At 39.7% G+C, this 27112-nt stretch overlaps 1 protein-coding gene across 1 annotated transcript in view; it reads right to left on the minus strand.

Moving 5' to 3' along the window:
• TMEM131 (transmembrane protein 131) overlaps positions 1-27112 on the minus strand; it is a 169588-nt gene that overhangs the window by 83767 nt on the left and 58709 nt on the right. Inside the window, exon 4 of the mRNA XM_075200119.1 lies at positions 7775-7843. Coding sequence (XP_075056220.1) covers positions 7775-7843 — 69 coding nt within the window. The remainder of the gene's footprint in view (positions 1-7774; positions 7844-27112) is intronic.

Consider the following 27112-nt stretch of genomic DNA (forward strand, 5'->3'; position numbering starts at 1 on the left):
CAGTGTGTACCCAGCCTAACAAGCTAATCTGATTTAACGGCTCTTTCTTCTGAACCATTAGTAGCAAGTATCCTTACACTCGTTACTGATAGACCTCCAAGACCAGTTAATGTTGAATGAGTATGTCCCAAGGCCCAGTACTTCTGGATCCATATGGAACAACTCTTTACAAATACTTTTCTCAGCTGTGTATCCACGAAACATAATTTAAAGAGTGCAGCTGCAATTATACAAATTCAGCATAATTAGCACAATTGGAGAGCACTGCACCTATCCACTTAACATATTTTCATAAACAAGGAAGAGACACATAGTACTGCTGTCATGCACAACCACAGGCCAGAGATGTTAATACACATTATACAGTGATCTGTCACAGAACAGACAAAATGTGAATGTTCTCTGACATCATCCTTTATTGAAAATATCTGACTTTTGCCCATGTTTTATTATTTGGAAGTTACATGAAGAACATAACATGCCAGATTAAAAACACTCTGATCTTGTATCTAGGGAACACAATTGAGGATAATGGCTGAATTTGCAACGCTATCATCACAAAGATCAGTGTGTCAATTAAGAGAGAATAGAATGGCACATTTTCAAAATAGATGATTTTTTTAAATGAGAAGCAATGTATATAGAGAATACATTAGATCGTAATCATAAATTTAAGAAAAAAGAGAACCATCTACCTGCAGAGATGAAGACATGGAGGGAAATCACTTGTTTTAACAAAAGTATCTTCATGTAAATAGAATTGCAAGATAGAAATTACTTAATAAATCACCCAACATCAAGATCCACAATGTGTAGAGACTTTGAATAATCCACTTGAGGACCCCTTATCTGAGCTTATAAAATTAACTGACATGGAAAGAAACAAATGTTTATTTTGGATGAGGAGAACAGATAAAAACAGATCTTTGTCCCCATCAAGAGAGTGATGAATACATTAATCTTGAATCCAGAACTATGAACAAAATTGAAAAAGTGGACAGGGAAATAATTTCTATTAAACATAAAAAGTTCTTTAGAGAAAAAAAAAAAAAAAAAAAAAGATTATGATCCAACAACCTCTGTAATTCAATCATGAAATATCCTAACAGTCAGAAAAAAAGGACTTTGAAGAGGAGAGCAATTGTCAATGAACAACTTTAATCGCAATTTTAAGAAAAAAGGGACTATAGGGCACAAAAGATGAGGTCACCTTAATCCCAGTTACTGTACACCCTATAAAAAGAATTTTTTTATTCTGGATCACCTTATCAGAACCAATGAATGTAGGAAAACTAATCAAGATTTTCCTAGAAATCAAAACACTGATGCTTTTAATACTAACCCCAAGTGCTTAAAAAGTACAGGAAACCCCTATATGATAATTTTATATGGTCTCAATCAAAATGATCATAGAAAGAAGGGTTCCTCTCTAATCCATCATACTCCTATTTTGGAGAGGTTGTACCCTCTATAAAGAAATCTTTATAAGGAAATCTATCTGGACATCACCTAATGATAAAATGAAGAAACAAAAGGGGCCTTTAGTGGAGGAAATTCCTGCCTCTCCAAAAAAAAAAAAAAAACAAGTGACCAAGAATGGATCTTTACTTTAAGTTCTTTTCAATTGAGTTCAAAATCATATAAAAATGACTGAATAAAGGCTTTTTAATAACAATATTAACTCTTTTAAAACATATATGGCCATTGATAAATTTGTCCATAACCTAACATTGAAGATGAAATTAAATAAGGATAATGCAATTATAAAACACCATGAAAATTCCAATATGGTTAGATAATATTAATATTTTGAAGTCCATAAGTCCATTGTTAAACAGATTTTAAAAAGTGATCCACTTTTATCCAACAATTGCAAAGGGACATTATACAGAGACCTTTCATGGATTGGTGGAAGATCATTTTCTTGAGCTTTGCAACAACACTTCAATAAGAAAACATTAAATTTAATAGAAAGCCCTTATATTGTCATCTAACTAGCAGGTCAAAAAGCAATCTACAAATATGTGGTACAGCCATGGGAACAAGGTTTGCATCTAGCTATGATATATTTTTTTATATATACAGATAGATATAGATATAGATAGATAGATAGATAGATAGATAGAGAGAGAGAGAGAGAGAGATCTATATATATATATATATATATAGACATGTATATCTATATATCTATATCTATCTATCTATCTATCTATCTATCTATATATATATATATATATATAGACATGTATATCTATAGACATATATCTATATATATATATATATATCTATATAATTATCTCAATTACCATTTTAATGTTGATTTTCACTTTTTTCAGTTTAAGGTAGAAGAGTAATTTGTTTTAGAATTAGATTGCATCATAAGAATAGTGTCATTAAGATTATAACCCATTTTTAAAAAAGTTTTAGCCATATTGAATTGTCATAATAAACCATGGACTAAGAATATACACAGAAGATAATCTTAAAGGATGCATAAAAACTGCACAGATTTACCAGATTTTTTTAATTTATAAACTGAATTTTAAATTAAAATCTTCCTTGAGAGGTTATGATTAACAACTTTTAGGTTGCTGCATTCAAATCCGTGAAGTTCAACAGGAGGAATTAAAAACAATAAACCCAAAAGAAGAAATGTTGATAAGAAGCTTGTGATTCCTTTTATAACAGGATTTGCAATTCAAAACAGGAGGTGAGAAAATATTTGAACATATATTTGCCTATTTTATAAAAAGAGACCCCAAGAATTCCTTTAAAACCTTGACCCCATGGGTAACATATGGATCTAGAGTCTACTTAATTTGAGTTAATGTAATTGTATTTATTACCTTTTATTTGCATATATGTTATGATTTTCACTCAATACATTCAATTACTTGTTTAGAACTTGCCTTTATAGTGTGTTTTTATTCCCCCATCTCTATTAAGCACTATATTCTGTAGTCCTCTGTAATTTTAACTCCAATTTCTTACTGATAAGTTTACATTTGTGAAAAGGTTTCCCCTTGTATGATTAACACCTCTTTCGCATTTCTACTACACCATTAGTGAGCCTCTTTAGCGAAATGAACTCCTGGGCATTTTAGGTTTATGTTGTTTAGTTACTTGAGGTTTCCCTCTCCAGCCAAGATGGGGGCCGGCGTTGCAAAATTTGCTTTGCACATGCCCGGGATTATCACCTCTGGTGCCACTTTTTTTTTTTACCCAACTGATGCATGTAAAGTAAATACATAAATGTTTTTCGGTTAACATTTATTTCATAGTAATTTTATTCTTATTCATTTTCAATATATTTGAGATATATGAAACCATCTGTAATTATGAATGATAAATTAACAGATTTTCTTTATATAGCGCCAACATATTGTGCAGCACTTTACAATGAATATGTAATGATTCACCGTCAGTCACTTCAGCTTACAGTTTAAATGGTCTACCATAAAAACACTATAGGGTCACTTTTGCCCCGCAGTTACCAGTGTGTTTTCTGATGCAACCACATGGAGAACATACAAAATCCACACGTCTGAGATGAACATGTTTATCAAATCATTCAGAAAATACAGATAGGACCCATGTTCATTTCATTCATGAACATGCAACTCCTCAATCCACTAGGACCCACTGACATCACTGAGGCATGAGGCACAGTATGCCTCATGCCTGTGTATCGTCATAAACCCATAAAGAACCAACAGGCAGCATGCTCATGAATATTAGCCAAGCCCACTAAAATGACACCCAGTGTGTAGGTGACTAGTACACTTTGAGACTTTTTTTTTTTTATTATTATCATGATTATCATCATCATTTATTTGTTAGGCGCCACAAGGTATCCGTAGCGCCGTACACAGTACAAACCATGGACTATACAGGGTGAAACAGTACAGAACAATAAACAAAAATACCAATACTTCAGAAGCTCCACACAGGCTAATACAATAAGCATGGAGTAGAAGAACAGGTGAGGAGACAGGAGGGAAGACGGCCCTGCTCATGTGAGCTTACATCCTAAGAGAGGTTAGACAGAACAGGCACAAGTGGAGCTAGAAGAGGCAAAAGGAGAGAAGGAAGAGCGAGTGGAGGAGGTGAGGTGGTTAAGTAGATGGTTGGTAGGCTTTACGGAAGAGGTGAGTTTTGAGTGCACGTTTGAAGGAGCAGAGTAGGAGAGAGACGGATGGAACGAGGGAAGTCATTCCAGTGAAGGGGGGCTGTTTTAATAAACTTTTACCTCCTCAGACAACCACTGTTTTCTAATAAATTAAGAGAGATTACAATGACAAAGGCCATACAAGCAATTTCACTCTGCAAACTCCTCTTTAGCATCTGGGCGCTTCACACAATGACACATTTGTGTAACATACAATGGATCACCTGCATTGTCATTAGCTATCAGTGGAAGACGTGGCAGCTAAAAGAAGTCCAAACACACCCATTTCAAAGATAAATAACTTTTTCACAAATAGGTCTGCATGTCTGAAGGTATGAAACTATTTTGTAGCTTGCAAATGAGCAATATGTTATGTACAGTAATACCTCAACATCACATCTCAAGTACTGTAAACAAGACATACCTACAAAGTACAATGGTTGGACACACAGCCTGGGGGCAGGAGCCTTCAGCTTGACTCTGGTTAAATTATTTTTATAATTAAATTAGTTTAGCAGATGTACATGGATGAGAAAAGGACAATCTATGTCTTCCTCCAAACTCCATGCTTCTAAGAAAGTAGACAAATGATCTCAGGCCACTTAGGGGTAAATTTATCACGCTGCAGGTTTGAAAAAGGTGGAGATATTGCCTCTAGTAACCAATCAGATTCTATTTGTTTAGTACATTTTACAAAATGACAGTTAAAATCTGATTGGTTGCTATAGGCAACATCTCCACTTTTTCAAACTCACAGCTTGATAAATTTACCACTTAAGTGCTAGATATAAGCTATATATTTTAAAGGTTTTAAATAATCTTTAAAAAAAATATTCAAATTACATGGCCCAGTAAAATGTGGTAAAACCTGTTATACTGTACATGACATCTGTGCTATTTGATTAAATAGTCAAATAGAAAATACCTATATTGTAAACACCAGTTAACACAAATTTTAAAATATAAAGAAACAAATAAATCAAGGAGCACCCCTGCAATCAGCGACCCACTTGAAATACCCAGTGTGGGTTAATTCATTCTATAAAAAACTTCCTGCAAATATAGTTTGCCATCTTATACATTGAGTGTCTTGGGAAGTTCCTGGTCTTCAGAAAAACTGATTGCTGTCAGGGGCTCTGCTTTACCTATTGATGCACTTCAGCCTGCGCAAAGTTTATGCTTTAGGTGTAGAACTGATAACATTCCCATTCAGATCATGATAACCCAATGACATCGAATTTCAATTCTATTTGAAAAGAATTCGATGTTTTATACACCTGACAGGTAATGAATCAATGTTTTTCTCAGTAACCCAGGAATCAATAAGATAATACCTCTTAGTAGGAAATGAAGGATGGGAGGCAGTGGGACAATTTGCTTTATCTAGCAAATCATAATTAACTATCAGCCATAGAATCAAAAGCAGCAATCAGGTAACAATATAAACATAAAGGACGACTGTTGTATGAATTTACATTGCAATAATTAAACAGTATTTTTTTCAGACATGGGAATATATCACGGACAAAAAAGTTATATAATTTAGTTGACTAACATTAGTCATTTTGTATATTGTATACGAAAACTCCTCAAAACAGTAATGGACAAAATAATGTTTTATTCAGAATCCAGTTAGGCAGACCCAGAAACAGCAGGAGCACATTGATACCAATAAAAATTACACTAGACCTGAAACGGACATGTAAAGAAAGTGTTCATACTTTTATCAGAGAGTCTCCAATTGCCACTGACAAATCATTCCAATGCTCATATCTGTAGACAACTAATACCAATGATGCGACAACAACCTGCATAAAATACTTAACCTATTGCAATGGAATACAATTGCAATGGAAGCTATGTTCCCTGATAACACCAACACTAAATTCTATAACTATCTTATACTTTTCCCAAATACTACATAATACAAATGAATTCTGATGTGCAATATAGTATTACCCTTTTTCTCCCTCTCCGTTATTATTGGTATATTAGGTAAACCTATGCCTGACTACCTTATAGTGGTTGTTGAGAAATAAATTTGGTTCATATAACAGGATGAATACAGATATAACAAGGTCACAAAAAACAATATCAATGTTATCATGCCTAGGTAAAAAAAAAGCTGGCTAAAAGCATGCCCTTTTCTGGTCATCAACACATGACAAGCGATCAGTACAGTGCAGGACCACAATACATAAGCAAGGATGTGTTTGTGCTTCATTCTGTTTTGTGGAATGAGCAGTGTCAGAAACTGTACTCTAAAATACTGACTGGGAACCTGGATGTTACATGCAGTCCTAGGCAAATAAAAACAGAAGTGCACATGGATATGGAAGAGGTAATACATATAGCATGTAACAGGTAGAGTTCAGCCAAAATAAATGTGCTTGTTCAGTAATGAATGGCAATCAAGTGCTCAAACAACCTTAGAAACATAGAAATAGTTCCCAACATCCACATATTAAATGGATCTGGGGAATACTGTGATTGTTTGACTATTCTATCTTCTTTACTGCCACAAAACGTCATGGAGGCACAAGTCATACCACCAACAGTCGTGTTGCCTGGAAAAATGCCAGAGAAATGAAGGAGCCACTGTTGTGGTATGAACCAGCAATATCAAGATTTTGTAATGAAAAGCTATGGGACTGGTCAGACAGCATATCCAGGTGCTGCGAGGTCACAAGGCAGATATTGTCTTGCAATTCACAACGCCAATGGTGCAGAATGTAAGAACCTGGGTCTCTAAGAAATAATCCTAAAAGATATACTCATAAAAAGTAAAATACTTTACAAATTATTAGTCGTATTAAGTTCGAAATGATTTGTTTGCAAGCACAAGTCAAAGTGAAATTATGTTAATTGTTGCCATTGACAGAACGTTCAGTGATTGCTCTGTTGCTGCTTCAGTTTAAATTTATATCTGCATTGTGCTCGCTACGTGCAAACTAAACATATACATGTCAACGTAACAAATGTATTGGGCAACTCTTTGTGAAGCCCTCTAAATCTATAAAGTTGGCCACAACTGATTTAGCACCACTGAAAACCTGAAAAATGTGATACAATCATTTTGAAATCAGACTAGCTGTCACACAGGAGAATACGACTTTTCCAGTGGCTGGGGAGGGGCAGATCTGCTAGAAGCTGTCAGTTCGCAGAGCTTCCAGGTGTCTGTTTCATGGGCTGTTAAGTAAAGCTTTGCTTTATTATAACTGGACATCATTTAAATGCAACTTCAGAATAAAGACCTCGAAATTACAAAATATATTTAGGATCACAATAAATCAAGAGATATCAAATTGGCGACAAAGTAATATAAGCAATAAAGTTTCACAACAAAAATCACAATAAAGGTTTTAATGTTAACCATTTGGAACAAGATAGCAGCTGAATCAAGACATTATAAACATTATAGTGAAGCGAATTATTCTAAATACTAAACAATATGCACTGGTGCTATAACAAAGCTTTTAGATACAACAACTCATGTCACTAATACTAAATGGGTAGCAAATTTAAATGCTTGATAATATGCTTGAAGTCCTCTGGAGAATTAGTTCATGCAAGCGGGGAGAACAAATGATAGGAGACATTACTTACTGTTCGTGGAAGTCCAACATTGGTGGTTCAAACCGTATTGGTCTACAATTCCCTCTGTGTAAGGACACACTGTAGAAAAAGAAACATGTCTGTAAAAAAAGAGACAATAGAAAACCCATCTTCGCAGCAGGTTGATAACAGGTGTGATCGCAAGTTCCTCTCACAATGAAATGCCCAAAGGACTACAGTAGTTACAGTTCAAGAAGGGGGAACTGGACAAACTTGTTTGACTACAGAATAAGAATTACTGCAGCTTTAAACCAAACCCCTTGGTAACATTGTTTATAGAAACCACGTGATCCTGGCTTCAAGTCACTTTTTTTTCTTTTATATATATTTAACCTGTACATCTGCCTCACACACTGTAAACATAACAATAAACCATAGAGCAGTTTGCTTGAGAAACTTCCACTTCTATTATTACACTATGCATAAAATAAAAAATATATACATACATGCAAATATAAATATACAAAACATCAATAAATGCTTACGATCATAAACATTTAAAATGGTCAGTATTCCATACTCTCTTGAACAGGTCGATCAGATTCAGAGGAAAAGGCAAAAGGTCTCTTAAAGCAGACTAAATTTTAAAACAAGGCATCACATATGAATTGGGCTAACATGGTTATGTTGAATCTGAAAATGTAACCAATCTATTTCTGGCAATGAAAGGTCAAGTATGGCAAATGGAGCTCACGCTAATTTAACAAGGGTTGTGGTCCTTCTAAAATGAAAAGAAATACTATGTAACACAGCTCTAATAGGAGCCACACAATGTTACAAGCACAACAAGGAACAGAGCAAGACAATGTTTTAATTAGTACCCTATAGCTGTCAGTTTTTGAAACCTCCGATTTATTCCTCCTTTCACCACCTGAAGGAAGCACTAACTGAGCAAAAGTTGTAAGAAACTTGTCCCAGACCTTATATGCAGCACACTCTACTCAGTTCTGCGCATGGTCCATCATCCACTTTTTAACAATGCTTGTGTATACACACACACTCCAATGTCGATACACTATAATTAATATCAATTAAGCTTAAAAAAAAAAAAAAATCACAATGAGGAGGGAAGCAAAAGTGATGAAGACATCATCTATTTATATGGCGCCAGCAGATTCCGTAGCGCTTTCCAATTGGAAAAAAACAGTAATAAAACAATACTGGGTAATACATCAGAAAGAGGTAAGATGGCCCTGATCACAAGCTTACAATCTATAGAATTACATTAGCCACATAAATGTAATAAAACCAGGCTTAAGCATCAATCTTTTTAATGCCATGCTTCTTCTTAGGCGTAGGAGACTAAACACACAACTGTAGTTTCTTTAAATATAAAGCACCAGCAAAAAAATAGGTACAAATCAGGCAATTTAACATGGCAGACGGCACAAGGGTGCTGGAGTTATGGAGAAAAAAAAAGCAATGTTTAATACACTTTCATTAACATAATTTTTACAGGAAATGTCAATATAAAGAGCCAATATGAAGGTACGTGAGCGTGTGAATGCCAAAGGGTCAGGAACGTGCACCCGGTTACTTTGTGCCTTGAAGATATCAAGTAATATAATACAAGGACCAATTCTGTTACAATAGTATTTAATCAAACTGTGCCTAACGATATATCAAAGAATAATTTTAATGAATCTATTGAAAGATTTTAATAAATTGGATGAATTTAGAAATATGCAAGAAAAGAGATAGAATTTTCCAATTCCCATGAGTCTTGAATGAAAGACAATGTTTAAGAGATATCTGTGAAAATTAAAAACGTAAAACACCCTGATTGCATAGTGTGCACACCGCTACACTTTTACTTTCTAGAAGCACCGTTTGTTTTGTTTGTTTCATAACACTAAATCTTTTTGAAGAAGTTCTCAATTTCCCACAAATACTTTGCAATTCCATCCCACTCTTTCATGCAAAAAAGCTCAAGATCTATAAAATTGCAATCCCTGTGCACTGCCATCTTTAGGTCATTCCACAGGTTTTTCAATAGGATTGAGGGCTGACGGGCCCAGTCAAAGTCTTTGCCCTTTCTTTCCTGAAGCCATTCCTTAGTTGACTGGGATTGCTTTGGACTGTTACATTGGAAAAAAAAATAATCAGTCTTCCATGGTAAAGTCATGGCCAAAAGTTTTGAAAATGACACAAACATTTTTCACATTGTCTGCTGCCTCAGGTTTTATGATGGCAATTTGCATATACTCCAGAATGTCATGGAGTGATCATATGAATTGCAATTAATTTCAAAGTCCCTCTTTGTCATGACAATGAACTTTATCCCAAAAACAATATTTCCACTGCATTTCAGCCCTGCCACAAAAGGACCAGCTGACTTCAGGTCAGTGATTCTCTTGTTAACACAGGTGAGAGTGGTGACAAGGACAAGGCTGGAGATCACTCGTTCATGCTGATTGAGTTAGAACAGACTGGAAGCTTTAATAGGAGGGTGGTGCTTCAAATCATTGTTCTTCCTCTGTTAACCATGGTTACCGGCAAGGAAACACATGCCGTCATCTTTGCTTTACACAAAAAGGGCTTCACAGGCAAAGATATTGTTGCCAAGAAAAATTGCACCAAAATCAACCATTTATCAGATCATCAAGAACTTCAAGTAGAGAGGTTCAATAGTTGTGAACAAGGCTTCAGGGTGCCCAAGAATGTCCAGCAAGCTCCACAGTCTCCTAAAGTTGATTCAGCTGCAGGATCGGGGCATCACCAGTACAGAGCTTGCTCAGGAACGTCGGCAGGCAGGTGTAAGTGCATCTCCACGGAGTGAGGCAAAGACTTTTGGAGAATGGCCTGGTGTCAAGAGGGCCAGCAAAGAAGCCACTTCTTTCCAAGAAAAATATCAGGGACAGACTGATATTCTGCAAAAGGTACAGGGATTGGACTGCTGAGGACATTTTCGCTGATGAATCCCCTTTGATTGTTCAAGGCATCTGGAAAAATGCTTGACCGGTGAAGGAAAGGTGAGCGCTACCATCAGTCCTGTGTCATGCCAACATTAAAGGATTTTGAGACCATTCATGTGTGGGGTTGCTTCTCAGCCAAGGGAGTGAACTCACTCACAATTTTGCCTAAGAACACAGTCATGAATAAAGAATGGTACCAAAACATCCTCCAAGCGCAATTTCTTCCAACCATCCAACAACAGTTTGGTGACGAACAATGCCTTTTCCAGCATGATGGAGCACCTTGCCATAAAGAAAAAGTGATAACTAAGTGGCTTGGGATCAAATTATCAAAATTTTGGGTCCATTGCCAGAAAACTCCCCAAACCTTAATCCCATTGAGAACTTGTGGTCAATCCTCAAGAGGAGGGTGGACAAACAAAAACCCACAAATTCTGACAAACTCATTGATTAGGCAAGAATGGGCGGCCATCAGTCAGTATGTGGCCCAGAAGCTGATTGACAACATGCCAGGGTGACTTGCAGAGGTCTTCAAAAAGAAAGGTCAATACTGCAAATATTGATTCTTTGCCTAAACTTAATGTAATTGTCAATAAAAGCCTTTGACACTTACGAAATGCTTGTCATTTTACTTCAGTATACCATAGCAACATCTGACAAAGGTCGCAGCTCCATGAACCGCAAATATTTGCATTAAAATTATCCTAGTAACTGTAATAATGTGCGGGCCTCATTGGGAATTAAATCTGTCCCATAATTAGAGGTTCCAGTTCCACTTGTTTTAAAATAAATCTTTATTATTACCATTTTGCTATCTCACATGCAAACATTTAACACATTTCTAAAAGGAAAACTCCATATAATTGAATTTTAATCTTATTTTTATTTAAAATCAGTGAAGAACAGAGGGCGCTTGATTAACTGAATATAGTCAAAATGCAACTGAAGAGTTAAACAATCAACTTCTTAATATCCCTCTGTGCTGCTGTTGCACAAGATCCACAATCCTAGAAGGATCCAACCCCAGTTGGAATACATAAAACAAGGGAGGGTGTACAATTGTGTAATATTATTTAATAGTAAAATGCCAATGCTCTCTGCAAATAGTGGGGAAACAGGAAGAAGATGATTTGTGGTGTAGGGAAGGCTACATTTTAAAGCACCAATATGCTGCAGGGTGAGTGGGATTGGCAAACAAATTTCGGTTTTGGTTTTCAATAGAAGCTCCAGGAAAGTGGAATGGGATTTCAATCTTTTTAGGCTAAAAACAGATTTCTCCACTGTAGGCAATGACATCAAAACTCATTATTTATACAGATAGTTATATAAGTGTATAAATAAATTAACATTTGTGTATTCTATCTTTAACAAGTAAACGGTGTTATCCCTTACTACTAAAATTGTATCAGAAAAATAAATTAGTTATATTATTGTGAAAATAACTTTATTTAAAATTTTACTGTAAAAAGTATGTAAATGTGGGGTAAAGGAGGGGTAAGCTGAATGTTAAATATAGAGCATTATGTACTAATCATTTTTAGGTTGATTTTGTCACTTAAAAAGGTAAGTATATTTCATGAACACGACCCTTTCACATGTGTCAATGAAAGATTCTTAAAGTTCTGAAATAAACAAATAAAGTATATTAAAAGTGTAACAATACAGAGTAACTAATCCCTTCGCCACGGAGCCGATTTTGGCACTTTTTGGGAAGGTCACATTCCAAAATCAATAGTAGCAATTTGTTTGTGATGTACCCACACAATTTATACTTTGTTTTTCTCAGAAGACTGACATTTCAGAAAATACCATTACTTTGCTTATAAATCCTGTTATTGCAAAAATTGTCTACCTAAATGAACAAATAAAAAAAAAAAAAAAAAAAAAAACACAAATGTTATTTTTAATGCAGGAAAGTGAACTAAAAGTAAAATGTTTGCATTTTTTTTTTCTAGTCACCACAAAGATACTTTGCGGTTGTTGCTTTGGCATCAGTCCACCTTTCCTAAACAGTAAAGAGCAAGATTCTACACAGTTTCTCATAATAAAATCTGTACTTGAAAATGATAAAGCATTTTTTTTATTTTCCTATTGAATGAAAATGCATAAAATGTGTAGGAACATACCAATGTGAAAACTAGACACTACCGCATCATACGAGGGTGCCATCCAGGATGGGGTAGATGCTTTCTGTAGTTTAGGGTATAATTGCCCAGTAATTAACTACTAAGGTGGTACCTTAATTGGAAGAGGGGACTCCCCTCCTTCAAGAGAGGTTGCTCCCAACACTCTGTGTGTGCATGGGGAAGATCTGTGCATTACAAAACCCTCCCGATCCTGGGCTCCTTATTGGTTTCTGTATTGTAGGGTGTTATAGTCTGGTGATCATTTCATTATAATACTCACCTACATATAAACAGCATCTCGATAGCAGTGTGCAAGTTCCAATATCACAGTCATTATAAATTTTTGTTATTTACACACGTGTGTGTGTGTGTGTGTGTGTGTGTGTGTGTAAATATCTATCTATAAGATTCTTTTAGGTTCTTGCCAATTTATTTTCACTTGAGCACATATTAATGTCAGACACAGGTGTTCACTGAGTAATAAGTAAACAAAGTATTAGATTACATAATTGCTTGTTGTAATTGAAGTTGTGTACCAATGAGGCCATTTAAGAATATCCAATTAGTGATCCAAGTTTTTAAAAGTATGAAAAGGTTAATGAAAGCTGTTTTGCACTAATTATTTCTAGGGTATGTCTGGTGCCTGTAGATTTGTACTCACGCAGTGAATGCAGGGTGTGATCCCAGCTCTCTGATGGCCTCAGCACTAAGTTATCTTTTGACTAGTCGTATGATTGCTACACAAGCAAGTTAACAAAAGAATTAAAAGATAAGTTTGGAGTAGAATAAATTGGGGCAACTCAATAGTTGCGAATTGAACAGAATCAAGCAAACAGACTGGAAATGTCGGCTTCCAGTTGCAAGGAATTACAAAAGGCTACGAAAAGTATGACTGAATAGACTTAGACAGAATTTAACAACTACAAACATATCATACAGCTGTGCATTGAAAGAATGAGAAATGGTAGATGTTCTCTCTAGATCAGGCTTGGCTAACCTAGGGCACTCCAGGTGTTGTGAAACTACAAGTTCCAGCATAGCCTTCTAGCAATAAGCTGCTATATATTGGCAAAGCATGCTGGGGCCCTTGTAGTTTCACAACACCTAGAGTGCCACAGGTTAGCCAAGCCTGGTCTAGATCATTGATTGCTAACAGGTTGCCAGCCAGAGGAGCAATGGGCCTTCACTTGCACCCCCAACTTCTTCCAGCTTTATTACCCTACTGACTGTTGAATACATCAGAGTTTGGGACATGGATGAAGTGCAGAACCTTACACAGAACAGTGTGATTGGAGCTTCTGCTAACACATCATGTGACTGCACCACAAGAAGTGAGATTAATGGAGCCGGATGAGGGAGAGCACAGTGTCAGCATCATGTGATCACCTTTCTTCTACAGTAAAGGAAGATTACTGAATCTAGATTGACACAATGGTATTATTTAATGGTCATTAGTTGTTCATTAGCAGTGCGTGGTCACTGGTACGCACTGGACTAGGTGAAGGCATCTGAGCGGGTCCAAGTGGCATGTGTGGACTTCTGAAGGACGTTTTGCCTTAAACATAGTATCTGAAGTCATGTGAGCAAACGGTGTCTCTGATTAAACTTATTTAATGTATTACTGAAATTAAGGGTGAAATGTGGTCCTTTTGACGGTAGGAGGGCTACATATGTCGCCCCATGAACTGTTTCAGGCGGCCTATCACTATCATTGCCCTAGCTTGAGGGCCAAAAAGAAATTAGAGTTTATGGGACATGCCTAGTGCTTAGGTACTCTGCAGCTTACTTTAAAATCTAGAGCAATGGGGGGCGTGGTTTGGACGCCATGAGCAGTGGCTGCGTTTTGAGTGAGCTCCGTCTAGCTCGAGACAAAAACAAATAGAAAATAGAGAATTCCCCCCTCTCTACTCGGCGCGCTTGTCAGAAGGGGACTTAAGAGCTACTGACCTTCATCGAGTGTCTGCCCGGTCGGGAGTGCACACGGGAAGAGGTCCGTCGGTGAGTCTGCTTGAGAGCTGGGGAGCTGCCTGGCGCTGAGACACTGATGCCCTGGTTGCCCTCACGCTGAGCGGAGAAGCGGGCAGGCGCGGCGGTCCGGTCAAGTCGGAGGCCTACTCCCGGTTAGGAGCCTCGGCCTCGAGTACCCACTACCCCACCAACGAGTGACTTCCGTAAGGGGCGGGGCTACGCGGCTGAACATATCACCGCTGAGCTGCCTGGATTGGGACCTGCTGGCCACGGAGAAGGTATATCAGCATTGGGCACAGTGTAGGCGCTGAGTGCTGGATAGAACACCTGTGATTGCTTTGGCACCAGGAAAGATCCATAATATTACTGGAGCCCAGGCCTATTTATCATGTGAGGTAAAGGCAATGCCAACACCCATCATCTCCCGGAGAAAGGAGTGCCTGGCAAACAGAGGCGATAGGAGTGCCACCTCAGCCCATCTCTCCCCTCTGGCTGCAGACAGAGCATAGGTGTGAAGAGATGTCCCCCCTTGTGACCCTGACAGGGTTGTGCAGTCCAATGGAGGCCTTTTGAAGTGTTACAGCACCTTCCCACCCGCGGAGTACCCTCTTGAGATTTACGCAAAATTTATCTACAGATCTTGAGGTCCTGAAGCTGTGCCTAGGTAACCATGCCTCCTAAAAAGCTTAAACCTACTACTACTGCTTTGGCCCCTCCGATCAAATTTCACCCGAAACCGAAATCAACAACGACCTCGCCTTCTACACCAAAAGGCTCGTCTCCGGCACGACAGACTCCAGAGCCGGCAGCTTCCGTTCTGAACGCTTCGCTGCCTGACCAGGGCCCTGACATAGCCCCTGATGCACCACTAACAGTTCGTGCCTTACACCAGATGCTGACTGCACTAAGGGCGGACCTGACCTCTGAGGTGAAAGCAGCGATCGGCAGTTTGAAAACTGATGTGACGGAACTGGGAGATCGAACAGACCATCTGGAGTCGAAGATGGGGGAACTGATATCTTCACATAATGACCTCTATTCCTCACACAACGCTCTTAGTTCTTCGCATAACTCCCTGCAAAGCGAAGTCCTGTCTCTAAGAGAAAAGGTTGCAGATCTGGAGGACCGCTCTCGCAGAAATAACATTAAGATAAGGGGCATACCAGAATCTATTGCAAATGCGGATCTTCAGAGCTATGCTGTTTCCCTATTCAGCAGACTTCTACCATCGGTGGACGCTAAAGACTTTTTGATAGATCGTATACATCGCCTCCCGCGCCCACGTACTGCTCCAGGAAATGTCCCAAGAGACACTCTGCTCAGGGTCCACTTCTATCACGTCAAAGAAGCGATCCTTAGAGCGGCTCGGGATCCCAGCAGCGAGGCATCCCTCGGAGATCTTCAGCTTTTCCAGGACCTCTCAGGACCACCATTAACCAAAGACGAAGTCTATAAATCAATCACCTCAGCTCTGAGGGCCAACAACATAACCTACAAATGGGGCTTCCCGGTGAAATTGCTGGTTCGCTACGAAGACTACTTATGTTATCTCCTCCGTGGAGGCAGGCATCAAGCTGTTAGAGGAGTGGCGTATCCCCATACCGTCTGGATCTTCTGCAGCCAGGCCCCCTCCACAGGCCGAAGGATCCCAGGTTTCCAGAGACTGAGTTGCATTCCTATTTTCTATGTTGAAGTCTCATGGGTCCTAATCCCGATTCGATAAGTATAACCATAAGTAATATCAGCAATTTTGTTTGACTAAGATATGTTCTATCGAATTTAATGAGTCTGGGAGGTGGCCGCCGGGGTACCCATGGGGGTAGAAGCTTAGTCTTGTGCCCAGGGCCAGTGGTGGCCCGCCCGCTCACGTGAGGCTGGTCCTCTCGTGGAGGGGATGGGTCAGAAATGGACTGTTTCCATGGGGGCCCAGAGGCGGTTGCGCCCCATTGAGGTTATGCTAAATCTTTTTTAGTGGTTGTTGTAACGTTGTAATGCTATTTATAATTCCTCTTGCTGTTTCCCCCTGTTCCCTTTCCCCCCCCCTTTTAATCATCCCCTTCTCTTTCCCAGTCACTCCAGAACTAAATCTCTAATGCAATACTTACTCTCGTTCAGTACTTCGCTACACCATGACTCTCTAGATTATGGTTAAGTTCTATACTTTAAACACTAAAGGTCTTAACTCCCCTAACAAACGGCACCTAGCGCTCACCACATTTCATAAACAAAAAGCAGATGTTGTGGCTCTCCAAGAAACCCATTTCTCCTCCCATGCCCCACTGCAGTTGGGGGACTCGAGATTTCCGTTAGGTTACTTTGCAAATGGCCCTTTTAAAAGAAATGGAGTTGCTGTTCTCTTTAGCGCCCGTGTACACTTCCAACTCCATTTAAAACTAGAAGATAAGTCAGGGAGGTACATCATCCTAACAGGCGTCCTAGAGGACAAGCCAATAACTATAGTTTCATTATATGCGCCAAATTCCCGGCAAATTCCTTTCCTGAAGGCCTTGTGCGAGGAAGTACAAAAAGTCCGAAAGGGCCACTTGGTGTTACTGGGAGATTTTAATCTGACTTTGGACCCGAAGGTTGATAAGTCCAGGCCTCAGAGGTCATTCAGTCCTGATCCTACCCTTGGTCCCTCTACTGCTTTCCGTAAGCTCTTAGCCGAATACGACCTTTACGATATTTGGCGCGCGCAGTGTCCGGGTGCTCGAGAATATACCTTTCACTCAATGGTCCACAACACCTACTCTAGAATAGACATGATTTTGTCGGATAAGTGGACACTCCAGCATACTGACTCCATCAATATCCTCCCTATTACGTGGTCTGATCATGCCCCGATCGAGTGGTCCTGGAGTTTATGTATTGCCAGAGCTCCTCCAAGACCTTGGCGCATGCCGGCCTACCTACTCACTTCACTGGAGGCTAGGACTGCTCTCTCGGAGGCATTGTCACAATATATTCAGTTAAACAACCCAGCTGACACTTCCCTTTCGACACATTGGTGTGCCCTGAAGGCAGTTGTTAGGGGTATTGCTATCCAAATCGGAGCCCGTTTAAAGAGGCAATACCTCCTACGCCAACGAACACTCGAGTCTGACTTAGTGAGATTGGAGCTCCAAAACCAAACACGCCCATCTAAAACCTTACAAAGAAAAATAAATGAGGTGAGGAAACAGCTAAATAATATTTTTATATCTCGCATGAAATCCTCTTTACTCAAATTGAGGCAAAAATTCTATACAATGGGTAATAGGGCCAGCTGTCTCCTAGCCCGAAAATTAAGAGGCAAGCAAGCTAGGAATCGCATTAAAGTACTGCACGGTCCTAGAGGTAACAAGATATATAACCCAGAGGCCATAGCTAACCAGTTCGCCAAATTCTACTCTAAACTGTATAACCTCCAGGATGACAATAATGTCTTTAAACCATCTGAGGCCTCCATTTCCGCATTCCTCCAACACCTAGACCTTCCTGCGTTAGACGCCGATAGCTTACAATTGCTTAATCTTCCTTGGACCCAGGGAGAGGTTGAGGGAATCATTAAATCTCTCCCAAAAGACAAGGCTCCTGGCCCGGATGGTTTCATTAATGCATTCTATAGCGTCTTCCGGACTGACGTTTCCCCTCTCCTTACTAACCTGTATAATAGCGTTTCAGAGGGTGGGGGCTTCCCAACAGAGATGTTGGAAGCACAGATTATTACTATACCGAAACCGGGCAAGGACCACTCAGACTGTAAGAACTATAGACTAATAGCATTGTTCAATACAGACCTGAAAATATACGCCAGATTGCTTGCTGATCGTCTGAATCCCCTCTTACCACAACTGATACATCCGAACCAGGTAGGCTTTGTAGTAGGTCGCCAGGCCTCGGATAACACTCGACGCATATTAAATGTCGTGGACCTCCTCTCTGGGTTCTCGGAGGAAGTTATTCTGCTCTCTCTAGACGCAGAAAAGGCCTTTGACAGACTTAATTGGAAGTACATGAAGGAGGTTTTGTGCAAGTTTGGTATACAGGGAAGAGTTCTTCACTCCATATTAGCCCTATATCAAGACCCCTCCGCTAAAGTCTTCAGTAACGGTTTCCTATCATCTTCATTTCCCATCACTAATGGCACAAGGCAGGGGTGCCCCCTCTCTCCTTTAATGTACGTCTTGGCTATAGAACCCCTGGCCCACACAATCCGGCAGGCAGATAACTTCCCAGGTATTGATATCCATCCACATAGACAGAAGGTATGCCTATTTGCTGATGATGTCCTCCTGTTTGTAACTAGACCGGAGACCTCATTGATAACTTTAAAGCATATTCTAGACCGGTTTAGCGAAGCTTCATTTTATAAATTGAACATCACAAAATCTGAAGCCCTTCCCATTAATATACCACAATCTTCCCCTTCAAACTTACAAAAGAAATTTCCTTTTGTGTGGGTTAAAGATTCTCTATCATATTTAGGTATTCATATCCCGGCAAATTTATCTGCGGTGTTTGAAGTTAACTTTTCCCCGATTTATCTTCACCTCTCCTCACTGGCTAAGAACTGGATTGACTATGAGGTCTCTTGGCTGGGGCGCATAGTGGCTTTTAAGATGATGTTGCTACCAAAACTTATGTATATCTTCCGTAACATACCCTATATCATACCAAAACGAATGATGGATAGGTTCCACACTCTGATGATGTCATATATCTGGAGGCAGAAACGCCCCCTCCTTACATACAAACGTATGTCTTTACCAAAGTCAAGAGGCGGCTTATTGCTTCCCAGCTTAACGCTTTACCAGGATGCTTGTGTCTTGAACTGCCTCCGAGATTGGTCGCTACCTCATGCAGCTAAGCCGTGGGTTGATATCGAGAGGGCTTTATATGTAGGATTCCCCTTGCTGGATCTCCTTTGGATTCCTAGGTCGGACCGTCCATCAGGTGCCTGTAAATTACTCTCCATCTCGGATGCCTTACGAGTATGGGATAAGTTTATTGGGTCACACAAGGACGTTGTACTCCCTTCCCGTAATCTTTCCCTCCAAGCATTGTCGAAACTCATGCCGGATCTCAATATTACTGTATGGAAAAATAGAGGGATAGTCTCTCTGGCAAATTTGTTTGCACATACCCTTTTCCTCCCCTTCGATGTGCTTAGGAACAAATACAATCTGCCTCAGTCTGAGATGTTTAAATATATGAGAATTAGACACTGGGTGGGGGCAGCCTCCAGGACCCCCATGCTTTGTCCACATTACCAGCTCAGGTTCTAGACAGATTAACAAGGGCGGGTAGTAGAGGAGGAATAACATTCTGGTACCGCTATCTCCAGTCCCTGGACCCAGTCTCCAAGACCCCGACACGTTGGGAAGCAGATATTGGTATGACTCTCTCCCTCCAGCAGTGGGAAAAGATCTACATATCCTCACACCGAATGTCTAGATGCATCAATCATACCGAAATGCATGTTAAGCTCCTCAATCGGCTTTATCTCACCCCGGATCGCCTTCATAAGATATGGCCAAGTCAGTCTGCTGGCGTCAATGTGGTCAGATAGCAGATGTTTATCATGTCTTTTGGACATGCCCGGTGATCCAGGCGTTCTGGGGCAAGATATCCGCTTTGATTTCGGAGGTCCTGCGAGTTTCTGTCACTCTTGACCCAGAGGTTGCCCTCCTACATATATACCAGTCTGTGATCCCTAGCTATAAGCGCTATGTATTAGGACACATACTAATAGCTGCTAGAGCAGCAATAGCTCAGAACTGGAAGTCCCCTGCTCCCCCCAGCATCGCTAAGGTCGTGTCTAAGATCCAGTATAGTTTCGAAATGGAAACAACGGATGTGCCCTATACGTCATCCGCCTCCAATCCAATTTTCAAATGGTTTAGCTGGCGCGAATGTGTTACAGAGGGCTCTGGTAGAGCACGAGTAGCTTCAAATATTTCACCCCCTCCCTCCCCAACAGCCCTCATAGAAGAACCCCAGCCTAATGAATAGGTTCTGCCTGTGTGTCATTTGAGCTACCTAGGTACTAATATGTCCCCATGTGCTGTATTATGAGAAAGACCAATGTGTATATTTTATTTCTGCTTTTTAAAGTAACGTGCATGTTATAAGATCGCTGTTTCAATTGAGTGACTGCCCCTCCGCCCCCTGCGTGGGGGTTTCTCCCCCCCCCCCTTTAGTTACCCTTTTGTTTGTTCCTTCAACTATGCTCGTTACCCTTCTTTTTTCTGTACCCCATTTAACTTTGAAAAACCCAATAAAAATTAATTGAAGTAAAAAAATCTAGAGCAATAATTGCTAATTGGGTGTCCAAAATTGAGAGTATTTTGTTTATTTTCACTCGAGGCATACACATAAACAAAAAAAAAAGTTTCCATTAGTAGCCAGAAAAGTAATGCATTCCAACAAATCTATAACGTCAGCATTAAGAGTGCATGGAGATTGGAAGCCATACTGTGCAGTCGCACTTTTGGAGAGCTTTGTACTGACATTTTAAAATCTGGGCACATCAAGCATCCCCCTTCCCAAACTTGGAATCCAGCATATCACTGGGTTGCTGAACCCCTACAGACCTATCTGCTTTCTTGATCGCGCCGGAAAACCATCTAGAGCCAAAATAGGCAGCTTAGGCTGACTAACTGAGGGCCACAACAGGAACAGGAGTTCATACTGCTCTCTATACTGTGAAGACTGCTATCAAATACTGAAGCATAGAGAGTGGAGGCGATACCGCCAGGGGAACTCCCACCAGGCAGCCGCCATCTTGGATTGGATGTGGTCCACTCAGGACCACTAGTATATTACTACAATACACACCAATCCACCCTACAACAGGGAAAGATCACTTGTGAAGCACATAGAAAGTGTCCTGTCCTTAACCTGCAAGTCTGCATACTTATGGAGCCCCTATACCATACTGAATAATCATGGGGCATATTCAAAGCCAAGCAGCTACTCAAAGGATACCTGAACTTACTCCCCCTCCACATAAATATAAATCCAGCAGTCTACCGACCATGATAGAATACCCATTCATTTGGTTATTTTACTATTGAAGGGTTCTGTCTATAAAGACTTCCCAAACTGCTGCCCTGGACAGGCTCAGAAAGAGCCCTTCTGTTGATCAGAGTGTACAGGCTTATTTTGGTGCTCTGCATTACTATACGATACTTTATTTGTTTACAGTGAACTCTAAACAGCTCTCCTGTTAATAGTTTCTAGGCTAATAATACTCCCCACAGATTAGTTGTGATTTAATTCGTAACTGATATTTTGTATTGACTGGTTAATTACTTCTATTTCTTCCACTCACAGTGTCACCTTGTGGAACTAAAACTGAACATTTCTACATTTGTTCTATTTAAGGCCTTTAACATTTTATTAACTGCCTTTTTGTGGATCCCACTGAGGCGATGATGTGACTAATTTCTATTCTTTTCTAGCCTCAGACCAGAGATTTCAAAATAAAGGGCCCTCCTCAACCATATCCCATTTCATGTCACCGTCTGAATCTGAAAAATACCCTATTTGACTGACCCCAAAAGGTAAAAGCCTGGGAGGCGCTGAACTGACTCAGTAATTTCCAAAAGCTACAACCCTATGACCGAAGATTGGACAGAGACTGGACAGCTCCAACTCAAGAGGACTCTAGCCAGACCACTGACCCATAAAGGTCTACAAACTCTGCTTGAAGTAGTAAAAGAAATGCAGACATCAGCACAAGCGGTTAGCAACTCCCTCAAATCAGAGATAATAGAAATTGGGGACAGAACTAAACAAAAATGGACAAAATAATTACTTTCCAATAGACAATGTACCTCTTTGCAGGTTTAGCAACTAAAGAAAGATTTCCTCCAAAAAACAAGAGGACCCGGAAAATAGGGCAAAACTCAGCAATCTGTGCATAAAAGTTAAACAAGTAAACTTGGATAGAGAGGTCATTAATGCATCAATATCTAAAAAGAAGACCTGTCACCAGAAACACCAAAAGATAACCTCTTTATGGACCTGGAGCATACAGTCCTCTGCCCAAGGTCCCAGGACACCTCAAACTATGAAACTTATCCAGAAATGCCACCAATGCATTACACAAGAGGCAACAATTACTTTCTGCCTACATAGTATGAATACTCCCTTCCTGTTGAAGGATGTCAGCCGGTTCAGTGTTCTACCTCTCATTTCTTTATAGATGACTGCATTATAAACAGCTTATACTGGATATTTGAATAAGTGTTCTATTTGTAATAGTGTTAAATAAATAGCACATGCTAGCCTGGGTTAGATAACTTTATGGACTTTCACATACAAGGTTTCTCTTCGTTCTTTAAGTGGAAAGCATATGTTTTGTCCCTCTTTGCACGATTGGTAACTTTATAGTTAACATTAGCTTGCCAGTTTATTGTCTGTATGCAAATTTTAGTGTTAAAATACATATTCTATTAATAGTTCATTAACTGGAATTGCTACAAAACCAAATCTTGGATACTGACAATCTTTTATAAACGTCATAGAGTATGGGTTGAATCTCCTCTCCAAACAGACAGCTTCAAAACTGAAATGGTTAAACCACATTTTCTATGAAAAAAAAAAAAAAAAAAAGGATAATATCATCATCATCATCAATTATTTATATAGCGCCAACATATTCCGTAGCGCTTTACAATGGAAAAATTGTGGCATCAAGACAAGGGCAAAGACCTAATATTTTAGCTATTAACACCTCAAAATGGGATTCATCATAAAATCCTATAAACAAATTAAACAGTTCCAATCGTATTATTCTACATTATTCAACCAAGAATAGGAATCGCCATCTGGGACTATCAGAGAAGATTATTCATAATTTCTCTCCATAAAGTGGGTCTGCCCAGATTATCTAGACCAGTAGCCACCAAACTAATAAAATCTCTCTTCTGTGTTCAATTACGTGGATGAGAGTCTGGTCTGAAAATGAAGAACAAGAGCCTATTTCTCGAAATCCAAGATAGAGGCTATAATAGTGAAGGGAAGGACCCTCATAGCTGAGGGGGCATTGTTTTTTTCTGAAAATATAAAGTTCCTAAGACTGGGAACACACTACAGAAAATTTCTCCTGATGCGATATCGTGAATGATTTTACCAACACCTGGAAGCCCCGATCAACATGCCGATTCATGTGTAGACACTAAACAAGTGTGACCGGATGGGCTTACTTCCCCACCAGGACAGCCGGGGAACGGATTAGAGTGTAAGCTCTCGTCTGTTGGTCACAGGCTAAAGCAGGCAATAGTCGCAGGCAGAATCTTCAAGCAGTGATGGTTTATTGCTCAAGTCCTGATAAGGACAGTTACATACACTAGTTTAAAGTACTTGTGATCTACCAGAAGTACAGATGGAACATGATACTTTACATGGTCAAATAGTGCTTCTTTTATGCACATTCCAACACACAAACAGAAAAAAAAAACAAGGTCGCGCTCTGTATATCCCATATTATATATTTTTTGTTTCAAAATATTGTCTTCTTGTCATAGCAGCTGTCCATCAAGCCTATTTAAGATACCTCCTGCAGTGCATTTAGGCTAAAGCAAGTGAGTGTTTGTCACTTCACATGAAAAAGGTCTAATTAGCCTTAATAAAAATTTCCTCTGGAAGCTACACAACAGATTTCCTCTAGTGGCATAATACATTAAAAATAAATAAATGTCCTATACCGAAATACAAACAATATAAAATAAAATATCAGTACATTTGTAATGATATAAGTTATCGCAATGCGCTAATAATTTCAATATATTTATACAATAAGTTATAAGTGATACAGCCACAAGTTTTACACGATATACATTCCGATCTGTGCTGTTCATCGGTCATAATCATCGACTGAAAAGATTGTGATTCTGCACACCGCCGGTCATGAGTGCAAACACACTACAGAATTACACAAAACTTGGCTCCTATGAATGTATATATGCCTCATGGCATGTGTAAACAGTTACTCACATGGTTACATTATCATCATCTATTTATATAGCACCAGCAGATTCCGTAGCGCTTTACAATAAGAAACAAACAGTAATAAAACAATACTGGGTAATAGAATTACATTAGCCACATAAATGTAATAACACAAGGCTTAAGCATCAATCTTTTTAATGCCATGCTTCTTCTTAGGCGTAGGAGCCAAATGGCACAACTGTAGTTTCTTTAATTAAATATAAAGCACCGGGAAAAAAAATAGGTACAAATCAGGCGTTTTAACATGGCAGACGGCACAAGGATGGTGGAGTTATGGAAAAGGAAAAGGAAAAAAAAAAAAAGCAATGTTTTAGTACACTTTCATTAACATTATTTTTACAGTCAATGTCAATATAAAGGGCCAATATGAAGGTACGTGAGCGTGTAAATGAAAGAGGGGTCAGGAACGTGCACCAGATTACTCTGTGCCTTAAAAACAACCTCAAAACATTGGTAAAAACTAATCAGTGAATTGAGATTTGGTTGTTTATTTCAAGCATGCATTGTACTGCAAATATTCACACTGCTGATTCTAATAGAATGTAGTAAGCTCTGCAGACATTAACAGGAGAATATTACTGTAAATTATTTATAATACAAAGTCAAGCAAACAAAATCTCTTGGTAAACTTCATATACTACTATACTACTATAGTGTCTTGGAGGAGTGTTTACAAGCAATAGCCAAGAAGGACATGTTTGCACAAGGGCACTAGAGCAGACAACAGGATTATGTTTCCAACTTACATTATGCAATGATCACATGCAAATCCTGCAACAAGCCAGATAGGAAGCCTATAGGGTCTACACCTGTGCCTGCATGTTATCTTTCATTTAAAGCACAAATGACCTGTGTATTAATCATGTTTAAGTCCATGATGAAGTACAAGTTGATCTAGTATAGAAAGACATCTAGTGGCATTCATAAACATTTGTAAAAGTAATATTCTGACAGAACAGGACATCTGTATTTACAACTGCTATACAGCACTGTTCAAGTTATGTTCTCTGATAATAGCAATTACACCTGTGACCAGATGGGCTTACTTAGCCACCAGATCTGTTGGAGTGTGGGGGTGAAGGATGAAGTGATGTTCTTCCTGCACAGTTTATCTGGGTTTCCTTCTCACCATTAGTAACAGACTTAATGCCCACTCCTACTGAGGTTACCTGCCATCAGACACTTGTTGACTGTGAATGCCAACTGCGCAATAGTTGTAGGAGAAACTCGCTGCCATCACTAGGAACATAGAGCTGCTTATTTCTGGGGTGGCTGGTATAGCTGCTACAGCGCCTCTTTGTTGTGGGCTGGCTGGTACCTCCTGCCCACTTACTATGGATCAGGACTGCTGGGTATTGGGCAGAGTGGACACCGACACTGGGTTCGACACAGGCAAGCCAAGGAAGAGATTAGCATGTAAGCTTTTCTATTGGAAACAGGATATCGCAAGCTACAAGAGTCAAGCAGAATCTTAAGCAATAATGTTTATTGCTCAGGGCAGTGGTTCCCAAACTTTTGCAGTTCGCGGCACCCTTAGAGTCTCTAAATTTTTTCAAGGCACCCCTCCAAAATAATTACTGAGCAGTCCTGTTTTAGAAGTAGTTGGGTCAAAAAATTGTAATAAGTATTTAGGTCACGACAGAAATACTTATTTAGTTGTATGCAAAAATGCCCCTCTGCATCCAGGCACACTGCCCCCTCTGCATGTTGCCCCCTCTGCCCTCTCCTCTGCCCTCTGTCACGCTGTCCCCCTCCTCTGCCCCCCTCCGCCCCCCTCCGCTGCCATCTGCCCTCCTCCTCTGCCCCGCGCCAGGCGCCAGCTATAGAAAAAAAGAAAGCAAACAAACGTACCAATCCGCGCGGCGCTAGGACCCTGCAGCCTCCTCTCTCGCGCAGCTGTCACCGACGTCGATATTCAGTGACAGCTGCGGGAGATGGGAGGCTGCAGGGTCCTAGCGCCTCGTGGATTGGCAAGTTTCTGTTTGCTTTCTTTTTTCTAGGGTTGGCCCGTGGCACCCCAGTGACAGCACCACGGCACCCCTGTGAGCACACTTTGGGAACCGCCGGCTCAGGGGTTCCTTACAGAACAGAGGCATGAATGAGTGCTACTGAGGGCGAATATGTGAAGGCGAAGGGGCTGTCACATCTGCGCCTGTCTTCATCCTTGTCTCTCTCCTACTAGCTTATCCTCAAGTACCTGCCCTAGGATGACCGATTTATCTTCAGCCTTCACAATGGGAATACGTCACAATTAAAACCTTCCTAAATTATTCTTTATTTTATTTTGGAGAAAAACTATTTTTAAAAGAATTTCAGTTACA

The sequence above is a fragment of the Mixophyes fleayi genome, chromosome 2 (genome assembly GCF_038048845.1).
Source record: "Mixophyes fleayi isolate aMixFle1 chromosome 2, aMixFle1.hap1, whole genome shotgun sequence".
Classification (NCBI taxonomy): Eukaryota; Metazoa; Chordata; class Amphibia; order Anura; family Limnodynastidae; genus Mixophyes; species Mixophyes fleayi.